This window comes from Penaeus vannamei, chromosome 43 (genome assembly GCF_042767895.1).
Source record: "Penaeus vannamei isolate JL-2024 chromosome 43, ASM4276789v1, whole genome shotgun sequence".
Lineage (NCBI taxonomy): Eukaryota > Metazoa > Arthropoda > Malacostraca > Decapoda > Penaeidae > Penaeus > Penaeus vannamei.
Genome location: NC_091591.1, coordinates 14,121,213 through 14,141,212, shown reverse-complemented (window position 1 = coordinate 14,141,212; position 20,000 = coordinate 14,121,213). Strand labels below are relative to the sequence as shown.

The following is a 20,000-nucleotide window of genomic DNA, read 5'->3' as shown; positions in this document are numbered from 1 at the left end:
TCATCTCATCACTGTTCATTCCAACACCAAAAACTAATCACTAATCACTAATACCACAATTTTCCCCAAATATCTCAACACCACGAATTATAATTTTGAATCTGTATTTCTTCGTAATCAATGGAGTTTAACCTTAGGCGCCAAGAGAGTTGGATAATTATACAAAAAACCCTCTTAATTGATTCATTTATTCATCTCATCACTTCTCATTCCAACACCACAATTTTCCCCAAATATCTCAACACCACGAATTATATTTTTGAATCTGTGTCTCTTCACATTCACTGGAGTTTAACCTTAGGCGGTAAGGGAGGCGAATAATGATACAAAAAACCCTCTTAATTGATTCATTTATTCTACTCATCACAGCTCATTCCAACACCACCATTTTCCCCAAATATCTCAACACCACGAATTATATTTTTGAATCTGTGTTTCTTTGTAATTTTGTAATCAATGGAGTTCGACCAGGGCAGCGAGCGCGGCTGAAAAACCAGCGTTGTAGTCACAGGCCACTTCGTTGTGCACGTAGTCGTTGCGGTCGTCGTTGTAGCTGCCGTCCTGGGGGGGAGAGGGGGAGGGGTGTTAATTAAGGGGAGGGGGTTAATGGGGAGAGGGGGTGTAAATTGGGGAGAGGGGGTGTTAATTGGGGAGAGGGGTGTTAATAGGAGGAAAGGGGGGAGGGATGTTAATTAGGGGGAGGGATGTTAATGGGGGGGAAGGGTGTTTACTGGGGAGAGGGGTTTTAGTGGGGGGAGGGGGGGGAGAGGGGAGAGGGGTTTTAGTGGGGGGAGGGGCGGGAGAGGGGAGAGGGTTGTTAATGGAGGGAGGGGGAGATGGAGAGGGTGTTAATGGGGAAGGGGGAAGGAGGGTGGGGGAGAGGGTGTTAATGAAGAGAAGGACGGGAGAGGGGTAGAGGGTGTTAATGGGGGGTAGAGAGGAGAGGGGTGTTAATGTGGGGAAGGGAGAAGGGGGAGAGGGTGTTAATGGGGGGAAGGAGTGTCGGGGAGAAGGGATTAATGAGGGGAGGGGGGAGAGAGGTGTTAATGGGGGGGAGGGGGGAGGGGGAGAAGGTGTTAACAAGGGGAAGGAGGGGAGAGGGTGTTAATGGGGGAGGGGATAAGGGGTATTAATGGGGGGAGAGGGAGAGGCGTGTTAATGGGTAGAGGGGGAAAGGGGTATTAAACGTGCATTGAAATCTGAAAGAATTCTAGACAGACAGACAGATATCCAGAGTTCGAGACAAACAACTTTTACATAAATCGATATGGGTATTAGAATTTTTACGGTCAGTTTCCTTTTTTTCAAAATAATATCAAATATAGATAGAAAGCATCGAACAAATCTCGCCTTAGAAAACAACAACAAAACAACGAAAAGAAAAAATAAAGAAACCGACAACAAAAGAAAAGAAAAGAAAGAAAAAAAAAGAAAACGGCAACAAAAGGGTAATTAAAGAAAACGGTAACAAAAGGGGAAACTAAAGTAAACGAAAAATTCAAATCTTCCGGAAGTCTTACCTGGCTCGGTCCCCCAACGAGAGCTCCGAACAGCACCTGGGGGTTTGGTCCGGGGTTGTTCTGCGCCCAGCCGTCAGTGCACGAGGCGGGGGGGTTGGGGCATGAGCTGGGGGGTGAAGGGGTACAGGGGGGTGGGGGTTAGGTATTTGTACATAGAGGCTGATCGTTTTTTGTGATTTTTTTGTGATTTTTTTGTACTTTATGGTTATTGTTATTCTTCTTCTCTTTCCCTTTCTCGCTTTCACATATTTCCAATCTCTCTCTCTCTCTCTGTCTCCTTTATTGCGTCTCTCTTCCTATTCCACCCACCGCCTGTTTCTCTCTTCCCGTCCCTTTTCTTCTATCTTGCCTTTTCTCCTCCCTTCCTCTAACTTCCTCGTTCGCAATATCCTTCTGTATCTCCCTCTCTTCCTCCATCTCCCTCTTCACCCCTTCCTCTATCTCACTCTCCCACTTTCCATCCTTCTCGCTCTCCGTTTCTACTTCTTCCCGTTCCGCCTCCTCTATCTTTATCAATCTTCTTCTCCCTTTCCTTTTCCCTCTCTCTCCTGACCCTCCTTCCATCCATCAACCTCTTCTTTTCCCTTTTCTTCCCTCCCTTTCCATTTTCAATTTCTCTCTCTCCTTCCCTCCTTCCCTCCGTCCTTTCCTCCCCCTCTTCCTTTCTCATTTTTTCCCTCCCTCTTCTTCCTCCTCTCCCTCCCTTTCTCTCTGACCCCCTCTCCTCCTCTCTTCTCTTCCCTCCCTCTTCTTTCTTTTCCCTCCATCTCCCTTCTTTTCCCTCTCTGTGCCTACATCTCCCTTCTTTTCCCTCTCTGTGCGTACATCTCCCTTCTTTTCCCTCTCTGTGCCTACATCTCCCTTCTTTTCCCTCTCTGTGCCTACATCTCCCTTCTTTTCCCTCCCTCTGCTTCTCTCTCCCTTACTTTCCCTCCCACTTCCTTCTTTTCCCCCCCTTTCTCTTCTTACCCCTCCCTACCTAGCTCGGTTCTCTCTACCTATCTCTCTCTGACCCCCTCTCCTTCTCGCTTATATTCCTTCCCTCTCCCTTTCCCCTTCCCTACTTTCTTTCCCCTCCCTTTCCCTTCTTCTCCCTCCCTGTCCCTTCTTTCCCCTCCCTCTCCCATTTTCCCCTCCCTCTCCCTTCCCTTCCCTACCTCTCCCTTCTTTCCCCTCCCTCTCCCTCTCCCTTCCCTTCCCTACCTCTCCCTTCCCCTCCCTTCTTTCCCCTCCCTCTCCCTACCTCGCTCGGTGGTGGGGGCGCTGTGGCGGGTTGTTGCCGAATCCGACGACGAAAGAGCGGCCGGTGGAGCCCAGGAGACAGTCGACCTGCTGCTGCGCCCACTGCCGGTTCACGTCCACGTCGATCCCTAATTTGGCGGCCTGTGAGGTGGGCGTGACGGGCGGGGGTGAGTGGGCGGGGTGGGATGGGCGATTTTTTTTTTTTTTTTTTTTTAAGGGAGTGTATTTGAACGTTTGATACATTTTTCTTTTATACGAGTATTGATTTTAATTTGATAATATGCCTAATTTGCATTGAGGGGATTGTACGTGTGTGCGTGTGTGTGTGTGCGTGTGTGTGTGTGTGTGCGTGTGTGTGTGTGTGTGTGTGTGTGTGTGTGTGTGTGTGTGTGTGTGTGTGTGTGTGTGTGTGTGTGTGTGTGTGTGTGTGTGTGTGTGTGTGTGCGTGTGCGTGTGCGTGTGCGTGTGTGTGTGCGTGTGCGTGTACGTATACGTATACGTATGCGTGTGCGCATGTTCAAGTTCATGTTCATGTTCATGTGCGCGTGGCGTGTTCGTGTGCGTGTGCCTACGTGACCTGACCATGAGCGCGATGTAGGCGACGTTGGCAGCGTGCCTGTTGGCGCCCCACGGGTCCAGGAAGACGAGGCCTCCGGGCGTGTAGGGCTTGTCGTTGCGGATGTGCTCGACGAAGCCAGCCAGGGCGCCGCTGAAGGTCGGGTCGGAATCCAGGAGGGCGTACAGGGCCTTTAACGGGCGGAAAAGGACAAAAAGAATAATAAATACATAAATAAACAGAAGATAAAATACCATTAAAACACCTAGTGTAAACAGAAGTAAGATAAAATACCATTAAAACACCTAATGTAAACAGAAGTAAGATAAAATACCATTAAAATACCTAATGTAAACAGAAGTAAGTTAAAATACCATTAAAACACCTAATGTAAACAGAAGTAAGTTAAAATACCATTAAAACACCTAATGTAAACAGAAGTAAGTTAAAATACCATTAAAACACCTAATGTAAACAGAAGTAAGTTAAAATACCATTAAAACACCAAATGTAAACAGAAGTAAGTTAAAATACAATTAAAACACTTAATGTAAACAGAAGTAAGTTAAAATACCATTAAAACACGTAATGTAAACAGAAGTAAGTTAAAATACCATTAAAACACGTAATGTAAACAGAAGTAAGTTAAAATACAATTAAAACACTTAATGTAAACAGAAGTAAGATAAAATACCATTAAAACACCTAATGTAAACAGAAGTAAGTTAAAATACCATTAAAACACCTAATGTAAACAGAAGTAAGTTAAAATACCATTAAAACACCTAATGTAAACAGAAGTAAGTTAAAATACCATTAAAACACCTAATGTAAACAGAAGTAAGTTAAAATACCATTAAAACACTTATTGTAAACAGAAGTAAGATAGAATACCATTTAAACACGTAACGATATGAAATGAACAATGACTTCTGTGTAACGGCTGTAGGAAAAATAAACACATAGTATTTGGAAAACTGCTTAATTTAGAGTTATATAAAATTCCGTCGTCTCCCCATGTAGCAATTTCAAGCAAGATCCCCGTAGAACAAACCCAATATAATAACAATTTTAACCACATTCTTAGCTGAAAAACAATCACTGTCCGATTGTCCTCCTGACTTACATAAACTCCTCCCTTCTTGTCGTCCCAGTTGAAGCCGTCAGCGCCGTTCGAGATTCCGAATTCGTCCCAATGCTGCCTGGCCTTCGTCATGTAGCTGGAGTCGCCCGTCGCACGAGCCAGCCACAGCGCAGCCCAGCACAGCTCGTCCCCGTAGCCGCTCCACGACCTGATGGTGGTTGGGTCTCGTTAAAGCTTTGCAGGGGTTCATTTGCATTTTTTACTTTAGTCATCCCTTTCAAAACCAGAATTTCGTTTTCTTCGATTGGCTTCGCGACTGCCATTTCCCGTTTTCTGTTGCGAGAAATTTCCTGCCTACGCTCACCTATTTAAGGCAGTCGCTTCATATTTTTTCCCACAAAAGAAATAATTCACCACTTTTCCCCACAGAAGTCATTCGCATAATCTTTTTTTTTAATCCCCCAAAAGAAATCATTCACTTAATGTGTCCATGATCTCAACCTTTCCTTCCCGCCACTCACTTGTAGAAGTCCGCAGCGCCGGGGATGGACACGTCGTAGTTCTCGCGGCGTTGGTCAGCGAAGTCGTAGAGTTCCTTCGCCACTTCCAACATCTGGCTGGCGTAAGTCGGGTCCGAGTCCTACAAACGAGAAGAGAAAAGGTAATAAGAAGCTTTTGAGGGATACAGATAATGAGAAATATGAAGACAAAGATAAAAGAAAGAATAAGCTTTTAAGGGATACAGATAATGAGAAATATGAAGACAAAGATAAAAGAAAGAAAAAGCTTTTAAGGGATACAGATAATGAGAAATATGAAGACAAAGATAAAAGAAAGAATAAGCTTTTAAGGGATACAGATAACGGGAATGAGAAATATGAAAAAGATAAAAGAAAGAATAAGCTTTTAAGGGATACAGATAATGAGAAATATGAAGACAAAGATAAAAGAAAGAATAAGCTTTTGAGGGATACAGATAACGGGAATGAGAAATGAGACAAAAATATAAGAAAGAATAAGCTTTTATGGGATACACATGACGGGAATAAGAAATATGACAAATAAAAAAAAGAATAAGAATGAAATATGGCAAATAAAAGAAAGAATAAGCTTTTAAGGGATACAGATAATGAGAAATATGAAGGCAAAGATAAAAGAAAGAATAAGCTTTTATGGGATACACATATCGGGAATAAGAGATGAGACAAAAATATAAGAAAGAATAAGGTTTATGGGATACAAAAGACGGGAATAAGAAATATGACAAAAAAAGAAAAAAAAAGAATAAGAATGAAATATGACAAATAAAAGAAAGAATAGGCTTTTAAGGGATACAAATAATGAGAAATATGAAGACAAAAATAAAAGAAAGAATAAGCTTTTAAGGGATACAGATAACGGGAATGAGAAATGAGACAAAAAGAAAAGAAAGAATAAGGTTTATGGGATACAAATGACGGGAATAAGAAATGGGACAAAAATATAAGAAAGAATAAGGTTTATGGGATACAGATAACGGGAATAAGAAGACAATAATAAAAGAAAGAATAAGCTTTATGGGATACAAATAACGGGAATGAGGAATATGACAAAAAAAAAAAGTTTTAAGGGATATAAATAACGGGAATAAGAAATAAGATAAATGAAAAAAGACTAAGCTTTAAGGGATACGAATAACGGGAATAAGAAATGAGACAAAAATAAAAGAAATAATAAGCTTTATGGGATACGAATAACGGGAATAAGAAGTAAGACAAAAATAAAAGAAAGACTAAGCTTTAACGGATTCAAATAACGGGAATAAGAAAGAAGGCAAATAGTTAAAGAAAGAAAAAAGAAAGAAAGAATAAAAACTAAAATTAAAACTAAAACTAAAACTAAAACTAAAAACTAAAAACTAAAAAAAAAACTAAAAAAAAAAAGCAACATAACTTTTCTATTTTTTTCAGAAAAGACTAAATGTTAATAAATCACCGTTAGCTCCAATTTATGAAGTCTACATCATAAAATTCTATAAATATTAAAGCTGCAAACCTTGAAGGCGATAGACGCAGCGGCAAGAGCAGCAGCTGTCTCTCCGGCCAACTCCGTGCCTGAGGAAAAAAACGTTTATGAACAGAATGAAGTGGAAAACGTTTGTTCAATACTCCTTTTCTAATGAATTTTCTTCTAGGGACTTTGACTGGCTATTGAGTTTGAGGGAAAAGCTTTGTAATGTTTTTTTCTTTCTTTTTTTGTGAAGGTCTCTGGGATTTTTCTTTTCTTTGAATGTGTGTTTTTTTTTTTTTTTTTTGAGGGAAAAGCTTTGAATGATTTTCATTTCTTTGTTGTGAAGCTCTATGCAATTTTTCTTTTCTTTTATTTTTTTCGTTGTGAAGGTCTGTGGGACTTTTTTTCTTTGATTTTTTTTAGGGAAAAACTATGAATATTTTTTTCTTTGTTGTGAAGCTCTATGATATTTTTTTCTTTGAATGTTTTATTTTTATTTCTGTTTTTAGGTTAAAGCTTTGAATGATTTTTTTTCTTTATTGTGAAACTCTATGGGATTTTTCTTTTCTTTTCTTTCATTATTTTTTGAGGAAAAAGCTTTCTGATTTTTTTCTTTATTGTGAAACTCTATGCTATTTTTCTTTTCTTTGATTTTGATTTTCTTTATATATTTATCTATCCTCTTCTTAACTAGGGATGTGCAAGCAGGGGCTGAATTAGGGGTCCTGTCCTTTTCCTTCTCCGTATCAAAAGTAACCTTTTCGTCAAGTTCATGGGAAGAAAAATGCCCTTTTAAAGCAGCCAAGAAAGTGCCTTAGTTTGAAAGGAATTGAAAGGAAAACATGACCTTCTCTACACGTCACAGTATTACTCATCTCCCTCTGATTCTAAACACATCACAACAAAGTACTTTCTTAAATCCTTCTCTTCCCTCCCTTCTCTCTTTCCGATCTTCTTCCATTTTCGTTATTCATTTCTTACCCTCTTTCTCCCCCAATTTCACTTCTCACCCACGCAATGGCCGCCGTACCTGGGTGGTCGTTATCAATCTTCATGGAGGGTCGAGCCATCGTCATCTCCTCGGGGCGGCCCCAGTAGGCGTGGTCAGCGTACCCGTCGCCCACCTGTGACACGGAGAGCAGGAGGAAGATAACAGCTGATAAAGGTTGTAGTTGTAATATGTGGCTTTTTCGTATCTGTCAAAAATTTTAGTTGTAATATGTGGCTTTTTCGCATCTGTTAAAAGTTGTAGTTGTAATATGTGGCTTTTTCGTATCTGTTAAACATTGTAGATGTAATATGTAGCTTTTTTGTATCTGTTAAAAGTTGTAGTTGTAATATGTGTTTTTTTCCGTACCTGTTATAAATTGTTATATTGTGTCCCTTTCTGGTTTCTTATTACTTTGCCTATATGGCGATGGCCTGGGTTATGGGAGGTTGTAAATGTGTACCATTCGTTTGGATGTACGGTCCCAAGCCCGGATAAATAGAGGGGGTTGGTGTCAGGAAGGGCATCCGACCGTAAAAACCCATGCCAAAACTAGTATGGAATGAGCCGCAATGTATTATATGGCAGGAAATACAATGCACTGTAAATGGTAAGAGCTACACGACTTCAGTACATTATAAATGGCAGAAATTTGGGACAACAATACACAATATGCCAGTGCATTATAATACACATGACATGATATTCAACACCAGTGCACAATATATGGTGAGATACATACAATACTAACATACTCTCCACGACATGAGATACACAACTTCAATACATGACAAAAAAATATAGACCAATACACTTTACACAAGATATATACACCTATACACAATACAAAACAAAATACATACAACGCCAATAAACTATACATGGCAGGATATATACAACCTGTGCATAACACACTAAACCACACAACTACATACCTGGCCATAGAGTTCAAAGTATGAAGTGTGAGCCTTAAGGAAGTAGTCAGTGGCCCACTTCACAGCAGCTCTGGCATACTCGGTCTGACCTGCAATTGCAAACGGAGGTGAAGGAAAAAATATTTGGTAAGAAAAGAAAGAAAGAAAGAAAGAAAAAAAGGAAAATACAGTGGTAAGGGAAGATAGAGAGATTAATATGGGGATATTTGGTAAGAAAAAAAAAAGAAAAAGAAAGATAGTGGTAAGGGAAGAGAGAGATATTAATATGGGAATATTTGGTAAGAAAAAAGAAAAAAGAAAGAAAAAGAAATCTACAGTGGCAATGGAAGAAAGATATTAATATGGGAATATTTGGTAAAAAAAAAGAAAGAAAAAAAGAAATCTACAGTGACAAGGGAACAGAGAGATATTAATCTGGGAATATTTGGTAAGAAAAAAGAAAGAAAAAGAAAGTTACAGTGGCAATGGAAGAAAGATATTAATATGGGAATATTTAGTAAGAAAAAAAGAAAGAAAAAGGGAAAATACAGTGGCAATGGAAGAGAGAGATATTAATATGGGAATATTTGGTAAGAAAAAAGAAAGAAAAAAAGAAAGCTACAGTGGCAATGGAAGAAAGATATTAATATGGGAATATTTAGTAAGAAAAAAAGAAAGAAAAAGGGAAAATACAGTGGCAATGGAAGAGAGATATTAATATGGGAATATTTGGTAAGAAAAAAAGAAAGAAAAAAAGGAAGCTACAGTGACAAGAGAAGAGAGAGATATTAATATGATATAGAATCACTCTTAAATAATGGTAATGGCATGGAAGAAAATATGACACTAGTATTTTTCTATAAAAAAGTGGCAAAATATATTCATAGAAGGAAAGGTATTAAAGGAAGCGGTAGGTAGATGAATGACGAAACGTGACCACAATTTTCCTTCTAAATGATGTATAGCGAAAGAAAATCTACATAAACAACAATGATAATGGAAGAGAGAAATATGAATATGAATGAGACGCTTTTTTGGATTGGATGGAATATTCTAGAGTTTTTGGACAGTGGTTTTCTTATGAGATAGGTGGTGGTGGATCCAGAGTGGAGGGAAAGAAATGGTTAAATTGCGTTTTTAATAATCATTTTAATACGTTTTTAGCAAAATAATTTCCGTTGTTTTTTAAATGTTTTAGTGCAATAATTTCCGTATTTTTTAGATACGCTTTAGTGCAGTAATTTCCGTCATTTTTTGAATACGTTTTAGTGCAATAATTTTTGTCATTTTTGGAATGTTTTAGTACAATAATTTCCGTCATTTTTTAAATACGTTTTAGTGCTATAATTTCCATAATTTTTGAATACGTTTTAGTTCAATGATTTCCGTCATTTTTTAAATACATTTTAGTGCAATACTTTCCGCCACTTTTTGAATACGGTTTAGTGCAATGATCTCCGTCAGTTTTTGAATACGTTTTAGTGCAATGATTTCCGTCATTTTTTAAATACATTTTAGTGCAATACTTTCCGCCACTTTTTGAATACGGTTTAGTGCAATGATCTCCGTCAGTTTTTGAATACGTTTTAGTGCAATGATTTCCGTCATTTTTTAAATACATTTTAGTGCAATACTTTCCGTCATTTTTTGAATACGGTTTAGTGCAATGATCTCCGTCAGTTTTTGAATACGTTTTAGTGCAATGATTTCCGCCATTTTTAAAACACGTTTTAGTGCAATAATTTCTGGATGATTTCCTTAGAATTCGACGTTAACAAGAGCACAGTCGTTACAAAAAAGAATAGTAACACTGGTATTTTCTAACATGAACACATAAATTTAAAGTAAAATGGCATAAAATATAACGATGGATGATGATGATGACAACAAAAACAATAATAATAATAATAATAAAAATCACAATAATAATGATGATGATGACAATAATGAGGATCACAATAATAACAATAATGATAACGACATTGATAATTATTACAACAAGAAATATACCGACAGTACTACATAAACAAAACGCTAAATGACCCCCCTTAAAAAAAGGTAAATAATCCCCTTAAAAACAACAACAACAACAACAAAACGATAAATGAATCCCCTTAAAAAAAACAAAAACAAAAACGATAAATCAATCCCCTTAAAAAAACAACAACAACAACAACAACAACAACAACAACAACAACAATAATAATAATAATAATAATAATAATAAACTAAACTAAATGATCCGCCTTGAAAAAAAAAAAAATGCAAAAACGGACCTACACAAACCACCATCCCAATCAAGGCCAACCCGAAAGCAAGGAATCAAGCACGAAATCAAGTCCCCAAGCAACCTACCTGCCGTCTGGTGCCCGGCGGGGAAGTCGACGAGGCCCCAAGCAAGCACGGTCGCTGTGAAGGCCATCGGGAAGCCGAATTTCACGAAATCACCGGCTGTTGGAGGGAGGAAGAGGAGGGGGGGGGGTGAGAGGGGGAGAGGGGTGTGGGTTGGGGAGGATGGGTGAGAGGGGGAAGGGGGGGAGGGGGATGAGAGGGAGAGGGGGGGTGAGAGGGGAGGAGGGAGAGGGGGTGGGGGTGTGAGAGGGGGTGGGGTGTGTGTGAGAGGGGGTGTTTAGGGTGTATGTGAAGGGGGTGTGTAAGGGAGGAGGGGAGGATGGGGTGGGTGGCTGTGAGGGGGGAAGAGGAAGAGGGGGTGTGGGTGAGAGGGAGAGGGGTGTGTGAGAGAGGGAGAAGGGTGTGGGTTGGGGAGGATGGGGGTGCTGGGTGGGGTGTATGTGGAGGGGTTGTGTAAGGGAGGAGGGGAGGATGGGGTGGGTGGGTGTTAGGAGGAGGAGAGGGAGGGGTTGGGTGAGTGCTCATGGGTTGGGTGGGGAGGATGGCGGTGGGCTGGGTGTAAGGGGGGAGGAGGGATGGGGATGGGATGGGTGTATGTGGAGGGTGTGTGTGTGGGGGAGGTAGGGAGTGGAAGAGTAAGTGGGGAGAGGCATGTAAGGAGAGGTGTGTGTGTGTGTGTGTGTGTGTGTGTGTGTGTGTGTGTGTGTGTGTGTGTGTGTGTATGTGTGTGTGTGTGTGTGTGTGTGTGCGTGTGTGTGTGTGTGTGTAAGTGTGTGTGTATGTGTATATGTGTGTATGTTTTTTAAAAATCTTATCTCATATTTCCATCATTCGTTCTCTGTATAACCTCCAGCTCTTAATTATCATCATTACATCTTCATTTTCACCCCTTTCATCACCCCCCTCCTTGCCTCACCATCGTAATATCCTCCAGACAGGTCGCGCCCCACATCTGACCCATCGTTGACCGCCGAGTCCTTCCTCCAGGTCACCCTCTGGTCAGCGGGGAGAGGACCTGACCTCTGCGCCTCGTAGAACAGGTAGGACAAGCACAGCGCCTGGCGAGGGGTGGGGGGGGGGGAGGTTAATGAGGGGTTACGTGTTTAATATATTTTTGGTGGACGTGTAAGAATGCTTTGTTATCAGATACATACATACATACATACATGCATACACACACATACATACATATACATATTATATATATATACATATATATATATATATATATATATATATATATATATATATATATATATATATATATATATATATATATATTCATATGTATGTATGTATAGATAGATAAATATATGTACACCACACACCTACACACACACACACACACATAAAATAAAATAAACTTCTCTTTTTAGAAACGAGATCTTTCTTTACCACATTCGTTATCTTTGTAAGATGGACTGCATTACACCGCAAGCCATGCATCGTATCTCATCACACCACACCGCACCCTATCATACCACGCCACATAACTCTCGTACAGTGTATCAGCAACCCACCACACCACATCAGCTCATACCACATCGCACTATAACATACCACACCACATCGCACCTCGTCACTTCACACCACACCACACTACATCACCCATAGCGTCTCCCCCCCCCCTCCCTTTCCACCCTACCCCTGTCACCCCCTCCCTTCTACGTGTTGCACCTCCCTACCTGTCCGTAGTCATAGGGTGTCATGCCTTCTCCCCCCCCTCCCCTTCCACCCAACCCCTACCACCCCCTCCCTTCTACGTGTTGCACCTCCTTACCTGTCCGTAGTCATAGGGTGGCATGCCTTCTCCCCCCCCCCCTCCCCTTCCACCCAACCCCTACCACCCCCTCCCTTCTACGTGTTGCACCTCCTTACCTGTCCGTAGTCATAGGGTGTCATGCCTTCTCCCCCCCCCCCCCCTCCCCTTCCACCCAACCCTTCCCTTCTATGTGTTCCAACTCCCTACCTGTCCGTAGTCATAGGGTGTCATGCCTTCTCCCCCCCCCTCCCCTTCCACCCAACCCCTACCACCCCCTCCCTTCTACGTGTTGCACCTCCCTACCTGTCCGTAGTCGTAAGGTGCCATGCCTTCTCCCCCCCCCTCCCCTTCCACCCAACCCCTACCACCCCCTCCCTTCTATGTGTTCCAACTCCCTACCTGTCCGTAGTCATAGGGTGTCATGCCTGTGGGATCACAGGGGCTTTCCATGGGGGGTTGGGTCACCACGCCGCCGCCACCTGGGGGAGGGAAAAGGAGGGAGGGGGGGTGAAGAGAAATTATGATAATGATGATTGTGATGATAAGGATAATGATAGGTTTAGAACTGGATAGATTTACGATAGAGTTTATTATTCATATTCGCAAGCAAGGTGTTACACTCGTGTTAATTAGCCTGGTCGTCCCCATCACAGTAACATCCCCTTAGTATTACTCACAGATATTAATAGAAATACACAAATCTCCTGTTTCCCCTTTATTCCTCCCCACTAACACCCCTCCCTCACTTACAACCCCAGTACCTTCCCTCTCCTCCCCGCATAAACCTCCTTTCCTCCCCATAAACTTTTTTCCCTCCTTCCCCCACATGAAGTTCCCTCTCCACTCCCTCTACCCCAATCTCTCCCCATCCCTTCTCCACTCCCTCCCCCCTCCCCCAACTCCCTTCTCCTCTCTCTCCCCATCCCCCCCAATCTCTCCCCAACTCCCTTCTCCTCTCTCTCCCCATCCCCAACTCCCTCCCCACCCCCCCATTACCACTCTAACTTCTCCTCCTATCCCCTCCCCCCCCAATCTCTCCCCATCCCTCTTCCCCTCCCTCCTCCCCAATCTCTCCCCCCACTCCCCCAAATCCCTTCTCCCCTATCCCCCTTCCACTCCCCCCCAATCTGTCCCCAACTCCCTTCTCACCTTCCCCTCCCTCCTCCCCCCCGTTCCCCATCCCCCCATTCCACTCCCCATCTCCCTTCCCCCCCCCCCCTCCCCACCAACCTCTCCCCATCCCCCAACCTCTCCCCCTCACCCCACCAACCTCCCCCCCGCTATTGACTCACCACACGTGTCTGCCCCATTCATGACCGCCGCTATGACTGAAGGTTTGGCGCCCGCGTAGTCGACCTTGAACTCGAACTCGACGTCCCAGCCTGGCTCCGCTTGCCACCCCGAGGACACCAGCTTGAAGTACTTGTCATCGTGCCACTCGACCACGCCCGCGTAGAACTGGGGAGGGAGGGAGGGAGGGAGAGAAGGGTGAAGAGGGGTGAGAGCTGAGGAATGGGTGGGTGGGAGGGAGGAGGGAGGGTGAAGAGAGGTGAGCAGGAATGGGTGTGTGGGAGGGAGGGAGGGAGGGAGGAGGAGGGAGGGGGTGAGGAGAGGTGAGCGAAGAATGGTGTGGGAGGAGGGAGGAGGTGAGGAGGGTGAAGGAGGGGGGGGGGGGCGGGAATGGGTGTGGGAGGGAGGAGGAGAAGGGAAGGAGAGATTATTAAGGAGGAGTGAGCTGAGAATGGGTGTGGGAGGGAGGAGGGAGGGGGGGGGAGGAGAGGGAGGAGGGGAGGAGAGGAGAAGGGAGGGGGGGAGGGAGGGAGAGAGGGGAAATTGAGAACGAGAATGGGCGTGAGGGAGGAGAGGGAGAGGAAGGAGGGGGGTAGGTGAGAGATGGGTGCATGAGAGGAGGAGGGAGAGAGAGGAGGAGGAGTGAGGAGCGAGAATGGGTGTGGGAGGGAGGGAGGGAAAAGAATGAGAGTGATATGGGTGAGGGAGGTGTTTGGGAGAGGAGAGGAGAAGAGTAGAAAAAGTGAGAGTGTGTGAGAGAGAGAGAGAGAGAGAGAGAGAGAGAGAGAGAGAGAGAGAGAGAGAGAGAGAGAGAGAGAGAAAGAGAAAGAGAGAGAGAGAGAGAGAGAGAGAGAGAGAGAGAGAGAGAGAGAGAGAGAGAGAGAGAGAGAGAGAGAGAGAGAGAGAGATGAAGGAATCGAAAGAAAGAGAGATAGAAAGATATGGAAATAATAATATGAAATAACTATGGTATATTATAAGAGCAACTGGTCAATAAATATCACGTGATGTGAAAGAAGAAAATAATAATAATAATAATGATAAGGAGAAGAAGAAATAAAAAAAGAAATATAGACAACATGGGGAAGAGAAGAAGATATAAATACAGCATAGAGAAGAACGAGGAACAGCAGAAAAAAATATAAAAATAAGAATGAGGGGAAAAGAGAAAGGGGTAGGAAAGAAGGAAAAAAATAATAAGAAGGGAAAGGAGAAGTAGTAGTAATAGAAGAATAAAATATATTTAGAAGAATATATATGATAATAATAATAATAAGAAAAAAATGAAAATAGCGAAGGAGAAGAAAAAGGAAGGGATAAAAAAGACAAAAGAAATCACAGAAGAAGAAGAGAAATAGTAATGACAAAGACAATATATATATATTTATCTATCTCTATCTATCTAAATCATATAAAAATAATAACAAAAAGGGAATACACTGAAAGAGAAGAGAGAAGCAGAAGAAGCAGAAAGAAGAATATGACGAAAAGAAACAAAGAAAAGTAGAAAAGGAAAAAAGAGAAAGAGAGAGAGAGAGAGAAAGAAAGAGAGAGAGAGAGAGAGAGAGAGAGAGAGAGAGAGAGAGAGAGAGAGAGAGAGAGAGAGAGTGAGAGAGAGAGAGAGAGAGAGAGAGAGAGAAGAGAGAGAGAGAGAGAGAGAGAGAGAGAGAGAGAGAGAGAAAACAGCAACAGAGAGACGGAAACACCAGAGAGAGAGAGAGAGAGAGAGAGAGAGAGAGAGAGAGAGAGAGAGAGAGAAGAGAGAGAGAGAGAGAGAGAGAGAGAGAGAGAGAGAGAGAGAGAGAGAGAGAGAGAAGAGAGAGAGAGAGACAGCAACAGAAGACTGACCTCCAGAGAGAGAGAGAGAGAGAGAGAGAGAGAGAGAGAGAGAGAGAGAGAGAGAAAAGAGAGAGAGAGAGAGAGAGAGAGAGAGAGAGAGAGAGAGAGAGAGAGAGAGAGAGAGAACAGCAACAGAGGACTGACCTCAGAGAGAGAGAGAGAGAGAGAGAGAGAGAGAGAGAGAGAGAGAGAGAGAGAGAGAGAGAGAGAGAGAGAGAGAGAGAGAGAGAGAGAGAGAGAGAGAGAGAGACAGACAGACAGAGAGAACAGCAACAGAGAGACTGACCTCCAGATTGCTCACGGACTGGTCGAAGGTCAGCTCGACTGTCAGCCCGACGAAGGAACTGCCGGAGGTCGCGGAAAACTTGGCCATGTAGCTGCCTCCCCAGTCGTTCGTGATGCTGACGGAGGAACACTGGGCTCTCGCTCCTGGTGGGGGAGAAGGGAAGGGAGTGAGGGAGGGAAGGAGAGGAGGGAGTGAGGGAGGAAAGGAGAGGAGTGAGTGAGGGAGAGGAAGGGAGTGAGGGAGGGAAAGGGAGTAAGGGAGGGAGGGAAGGAGAAGGAGGGAGGGAAGGGAGTGAGGCAGGGAAGGAGAGGAGGGACGAGAGGAAGGGAGGAATGGACGTAAGGAGGGAGGAGGGGAGGAAGGTAGGGAGGGATGGAAGGGAGGTAAGGATGGAGGGAAGGAGAAGAGGACGAGAGGAAGGGAAGGAGAAGGAGGGAAGGAGGGTGAGGAAGGGGAAGGAGAAGAGGGACGAGAGGAAGGAGGAATGGAGGAAGTGAGGAGCAGGGAAGGAGCGGGAGGGAGGAAGGGAGGGATGGAAGAGGAGAGGGAAGAGGGAAAGGGAGTGAGGGAAGGAAGGAGAAGAGGGACGAGGAAGGAAGGGAGGAATGGAGGTAGAGGGGAGGGAAGGAGAAGAGGGACGAGAGGGACGAGAGGGAAGGGGAGGATTGGAGGTAAGTAGGGAGGGAAGGGAGGGAGGAAAGGGAGTGAAGGAGGGAAGGAGAGGGAAGGGAAGGGAGTGAGGCAGGGAAGGAGAGGAGGGACGAGAGGAAGGGAGGAATGGAGGTAAGGAGGGAGGGAAGGAGAGGAAGGGAAGGGAGTGAGGGAGGGAAGGAGAAGAGGGACGAGAGGAAGGGAGGAATGGAGGAAGGAAGGGGAAGGGAAGGGAGTGAGGGAGGGAAGGAGAAGTGGGACGAGAGGAAGGGAAGGAGAAGACGGACCAGGGGAAGGGAAGGAGAAGAGGGACGAGAGGAAGCGAGGGAGGGAAGGAAGGAGGAGAGGAAGGAGAGGAAGGGAGGAATGGAGGGAAGGAGAAGGAGGGTAGGGAGGGAGGGAGGTGGGGGGGGAGGGAGGGATGGAAGAGAGAGGAGGGGGGAGAGGGAGGTAGGTATGTAGGAAAGGATAGGGAGAAAAAGAGTGGGAGGTAAGGAGGGAGGGAAGAGAGGTAGGGAGGGGAAGGAGGAGGAAGAGAGGTAGGGGAGGGGGGAGGATGGGAAGGAGGGAGAGAGGGAGAGAGGTGAGGGAAGGGAGGGAGAGAGGGAAAGGTCTGGGAGAGGTGCTGGAAGAAAGGAAGGAGGGAAGGGAAGAGATGGAGGTAAGGAAGGAGGGAGGGAGGAGTGGGAAAGGGGAAGGAGAAAGCGTGGGAGGGAGGGAGGGGAGGGGGAAAGGGGAAGGGGAAGTGGAAGAGAGAAGGAGGAAGGAATTGGGTGGGAGGGAAAAAAAGGAGTAAGGGAGTAATAGAGAGTATAAGAAGGAGGAAAATAAGATAGAAGGAGGACGGAAGAGAGACGAGACATGGGACGAAAACAGGGGTAGGTAGGAAGGGTAGGAATAGAGAGATAAAGGGAGGGAGGGAAAGAAAGGATAGGGGGGAGGGACAAAGAGGGAAGGAAGGATCAAACAGTCAATTTCTCCCTCCACCACAAAATTTCAGTTAACTCAAGATTTAAAGGGAGGGAGAGAGAGAGAGAGAGAGAGAGAGAGAGAGAGAGAGAGAGAGAGAGAGAGAGAGAGAGAGAGAGAGAGAGAGAGAGAAGAGATAGAAGAAAGAAAGAGAGAGAGAGAGAAAATAGTTCAAAAATCAAAAACTGAATTTCTCCCTCCACCACAACCACCCAACAGCCGAACAGCCTGCATCCGTACCCGACAGGAGGGCGAAGGAGCCCAAAGTCCCCAGCAGGAAGGCCCACGCGTGCATGCTGACTTCGTGGTCCCGATACACTGTCGAAAGAAATGGCGCTTCCTGCCTTTTATGTCTCGGGGTGAGTCTGTTATCAAAGAAAACGGCGTTCTGTTCACGTGACCAACAGCTGTATTTTTTCTCGTGAGAATCGCAGGTCGTCTTCTAATGTCACTGTTGTTATTTTGGGACAACTGAGTCTTCCTTGGTATTGGTTATTGTGGACGACAATTGTATTTTTCAAGGTTGGATTTCGATTTTGACTAATAGTAAGAAAACTCATTAATATCATTGTGTTTGAAATGTTTATATCAGGCTCATCAACTAAAGGAGGGGAGTATTTTCCAATGGAGGGAACGAACCATAGGGAAAAAATATAAGGTATTTGGCTTCCTTATAGCAAGCATTTTCTATACATATTTCTTTTTCTCACAGTAGACTAAAAACAGATTTTAATTCAGAAGAGATATTAATAATCTGCTTGACAATGGATGATTTTCATATCATTGTTATCATGGTCCCAGTACTATCATTATCATCATCATAATTACATTTATTATTTTTCTACACTCGACGCTTTATTTCATTGTTATTATTGTTGTTATTATTATCATTATTATTATTATTATTATTATTATTATTATTATTATTATTATTATTATTATTATTATTATTATTATTATTATTATCAATATTAATATCATTATTATTATTGTTATTATTATTATTATTATTACTATCATTATATTATTATTATTATTATTATTATTATTATTATTATTATTATTATTATTATTATTATTATTATTTAATGTTATTATCACTGTTATTTTCATTGATATTACTATTTTCATTAATACTGTACTGATATAATCATCTATATTATCATCATCATCATTATTTTGATTATTATTATCATCATTATTAGCTGTAGAAGTAGAGGCATTAATAACACTGTAAGGATGATTATTATTGTCATTACTGTTACTGCTTTTATTATTATTATTTCTGCTATTCACAAGATTCATGTTATATCTTAGTTAATGAGCTGCAATAGCGGACCACAACCAGAGGTCTTCGATATTGCAACATCCCTAATTTCTTCATTTCATGTCCAAGACTTTCCGAATGATTGTGGCTGTTCCAAGTAAACAAGATTTTGGTAACATTTCTGCTGTTATTCCCAAATCTAGCTTTTAAATCCATTTTTTCAAAGGGATTACCTCAACTTCTTTCATTCTCCACATTCTTGCAATCTCATATTTCAAGTCGCAGTAATTGTTGCACTTTTCTTCTTTCTTTCTTTTCAATGCGAGTGTCAAATGGGTCAACAAGAAGGCATTTTTTTGCTATTTTTCTCAATTATAGTAATATCCGGTCTACTGTGTTCCAGTGTCTTGTCTGTTTGTATGGAGAAATCCCATAAAATCTTGCACTGGTCGGATTCCAATACTTTTTCAGGCTTGTGTGTGTACCACTTATCAGATTTGTCAAATCCCCATTTTTTACATAATTTCCAGTGAATCACTTTTTGCAACTTTGTCATGTCTAATTATTATTATTATTATTATTATTATTATTATTATTATTATTATTATTATTATCATTATTATTATTATTATTATTATTATTATTATTATTATTGTTATTATTGTTATTATCATTATGGCTGTTGTTATTATTATTGTAATCATAGTTATTACTATTATTATTATTAATATTATTATCATCATTATTATTACTATTATTATAAATTATTATCATTATTGCTGTTATTATAAATCCTTGTTATTAATATTATTATTATTATTATTATTATAATTATTATTATTATTATTATTATTATTATTATTATTGTTATTATTATTATCTTATTATTATTATTATCATTATTATTATTATTATCATTATTATTATTATTATTATTATTATCATTATTATTATTATTATTATTATTATTATTATTATTATTATCATTATTATCATCATTATTATTATTATTGTTACATATTACATGTTACATAAAGTGATGCAAATATTGATACACTATTTTGATAACTAACTTGACCAGCCTTAATTATCACATGTAATTTTGCAAATTATAGTTTTATAAACTTCATATAGTTTGTTCAATTTTGGAGATGGAATGGAAAGCATAGGTGGATGGAATGAGAGAGAGAGAGAGAAAGAGAGAGCTAAAGAGAGAGAGAGAAAGAGAGAGAGAAAGAGTCAGAAAAAGAGAGAGAGAGAGTCAGAAAGAGAGAGAGAGTCAGAAAGAGAG

At 42.0% G+C, this 20,000-nt stretch overlaps 1 protein-coding gene across 1 annotated transcript; it reads right to left on the bottom strand.

Moving 5' to 3' along the window:
* Positions 1–336: 336 nt before the first annotated feature.
* On the bottom strand, positions 337–17,760 carry LOC113826781 (uncharacterized; the record flags this gene model as incomplete). The annotated part of the gene is given in 15 exon segments (XM_070119271.1): positions 337–561; positions 1,521–1,626; positions 2,764–2,903; positions 3,345–3,509; positions 4,445–4,610; positions 4,924–5,042; positions 6,437–6,495; positions 7,422–7,515; positions 8,315–8,403; positions 10,649–10,744; positions 11,562–11,703; positions 12,807–12,886; positions 13,700–13,865; positions 15,823–15,965; positions 17,683–17,760. Coding segments are annotated over 15 exon segments (1,751 nt in total), but the record flags the coding sequence as incomplete, so codon positions are not given.
* Between the last annotated feature and the right edge of the window lie 2,240 nt (positions 17,761–20,000).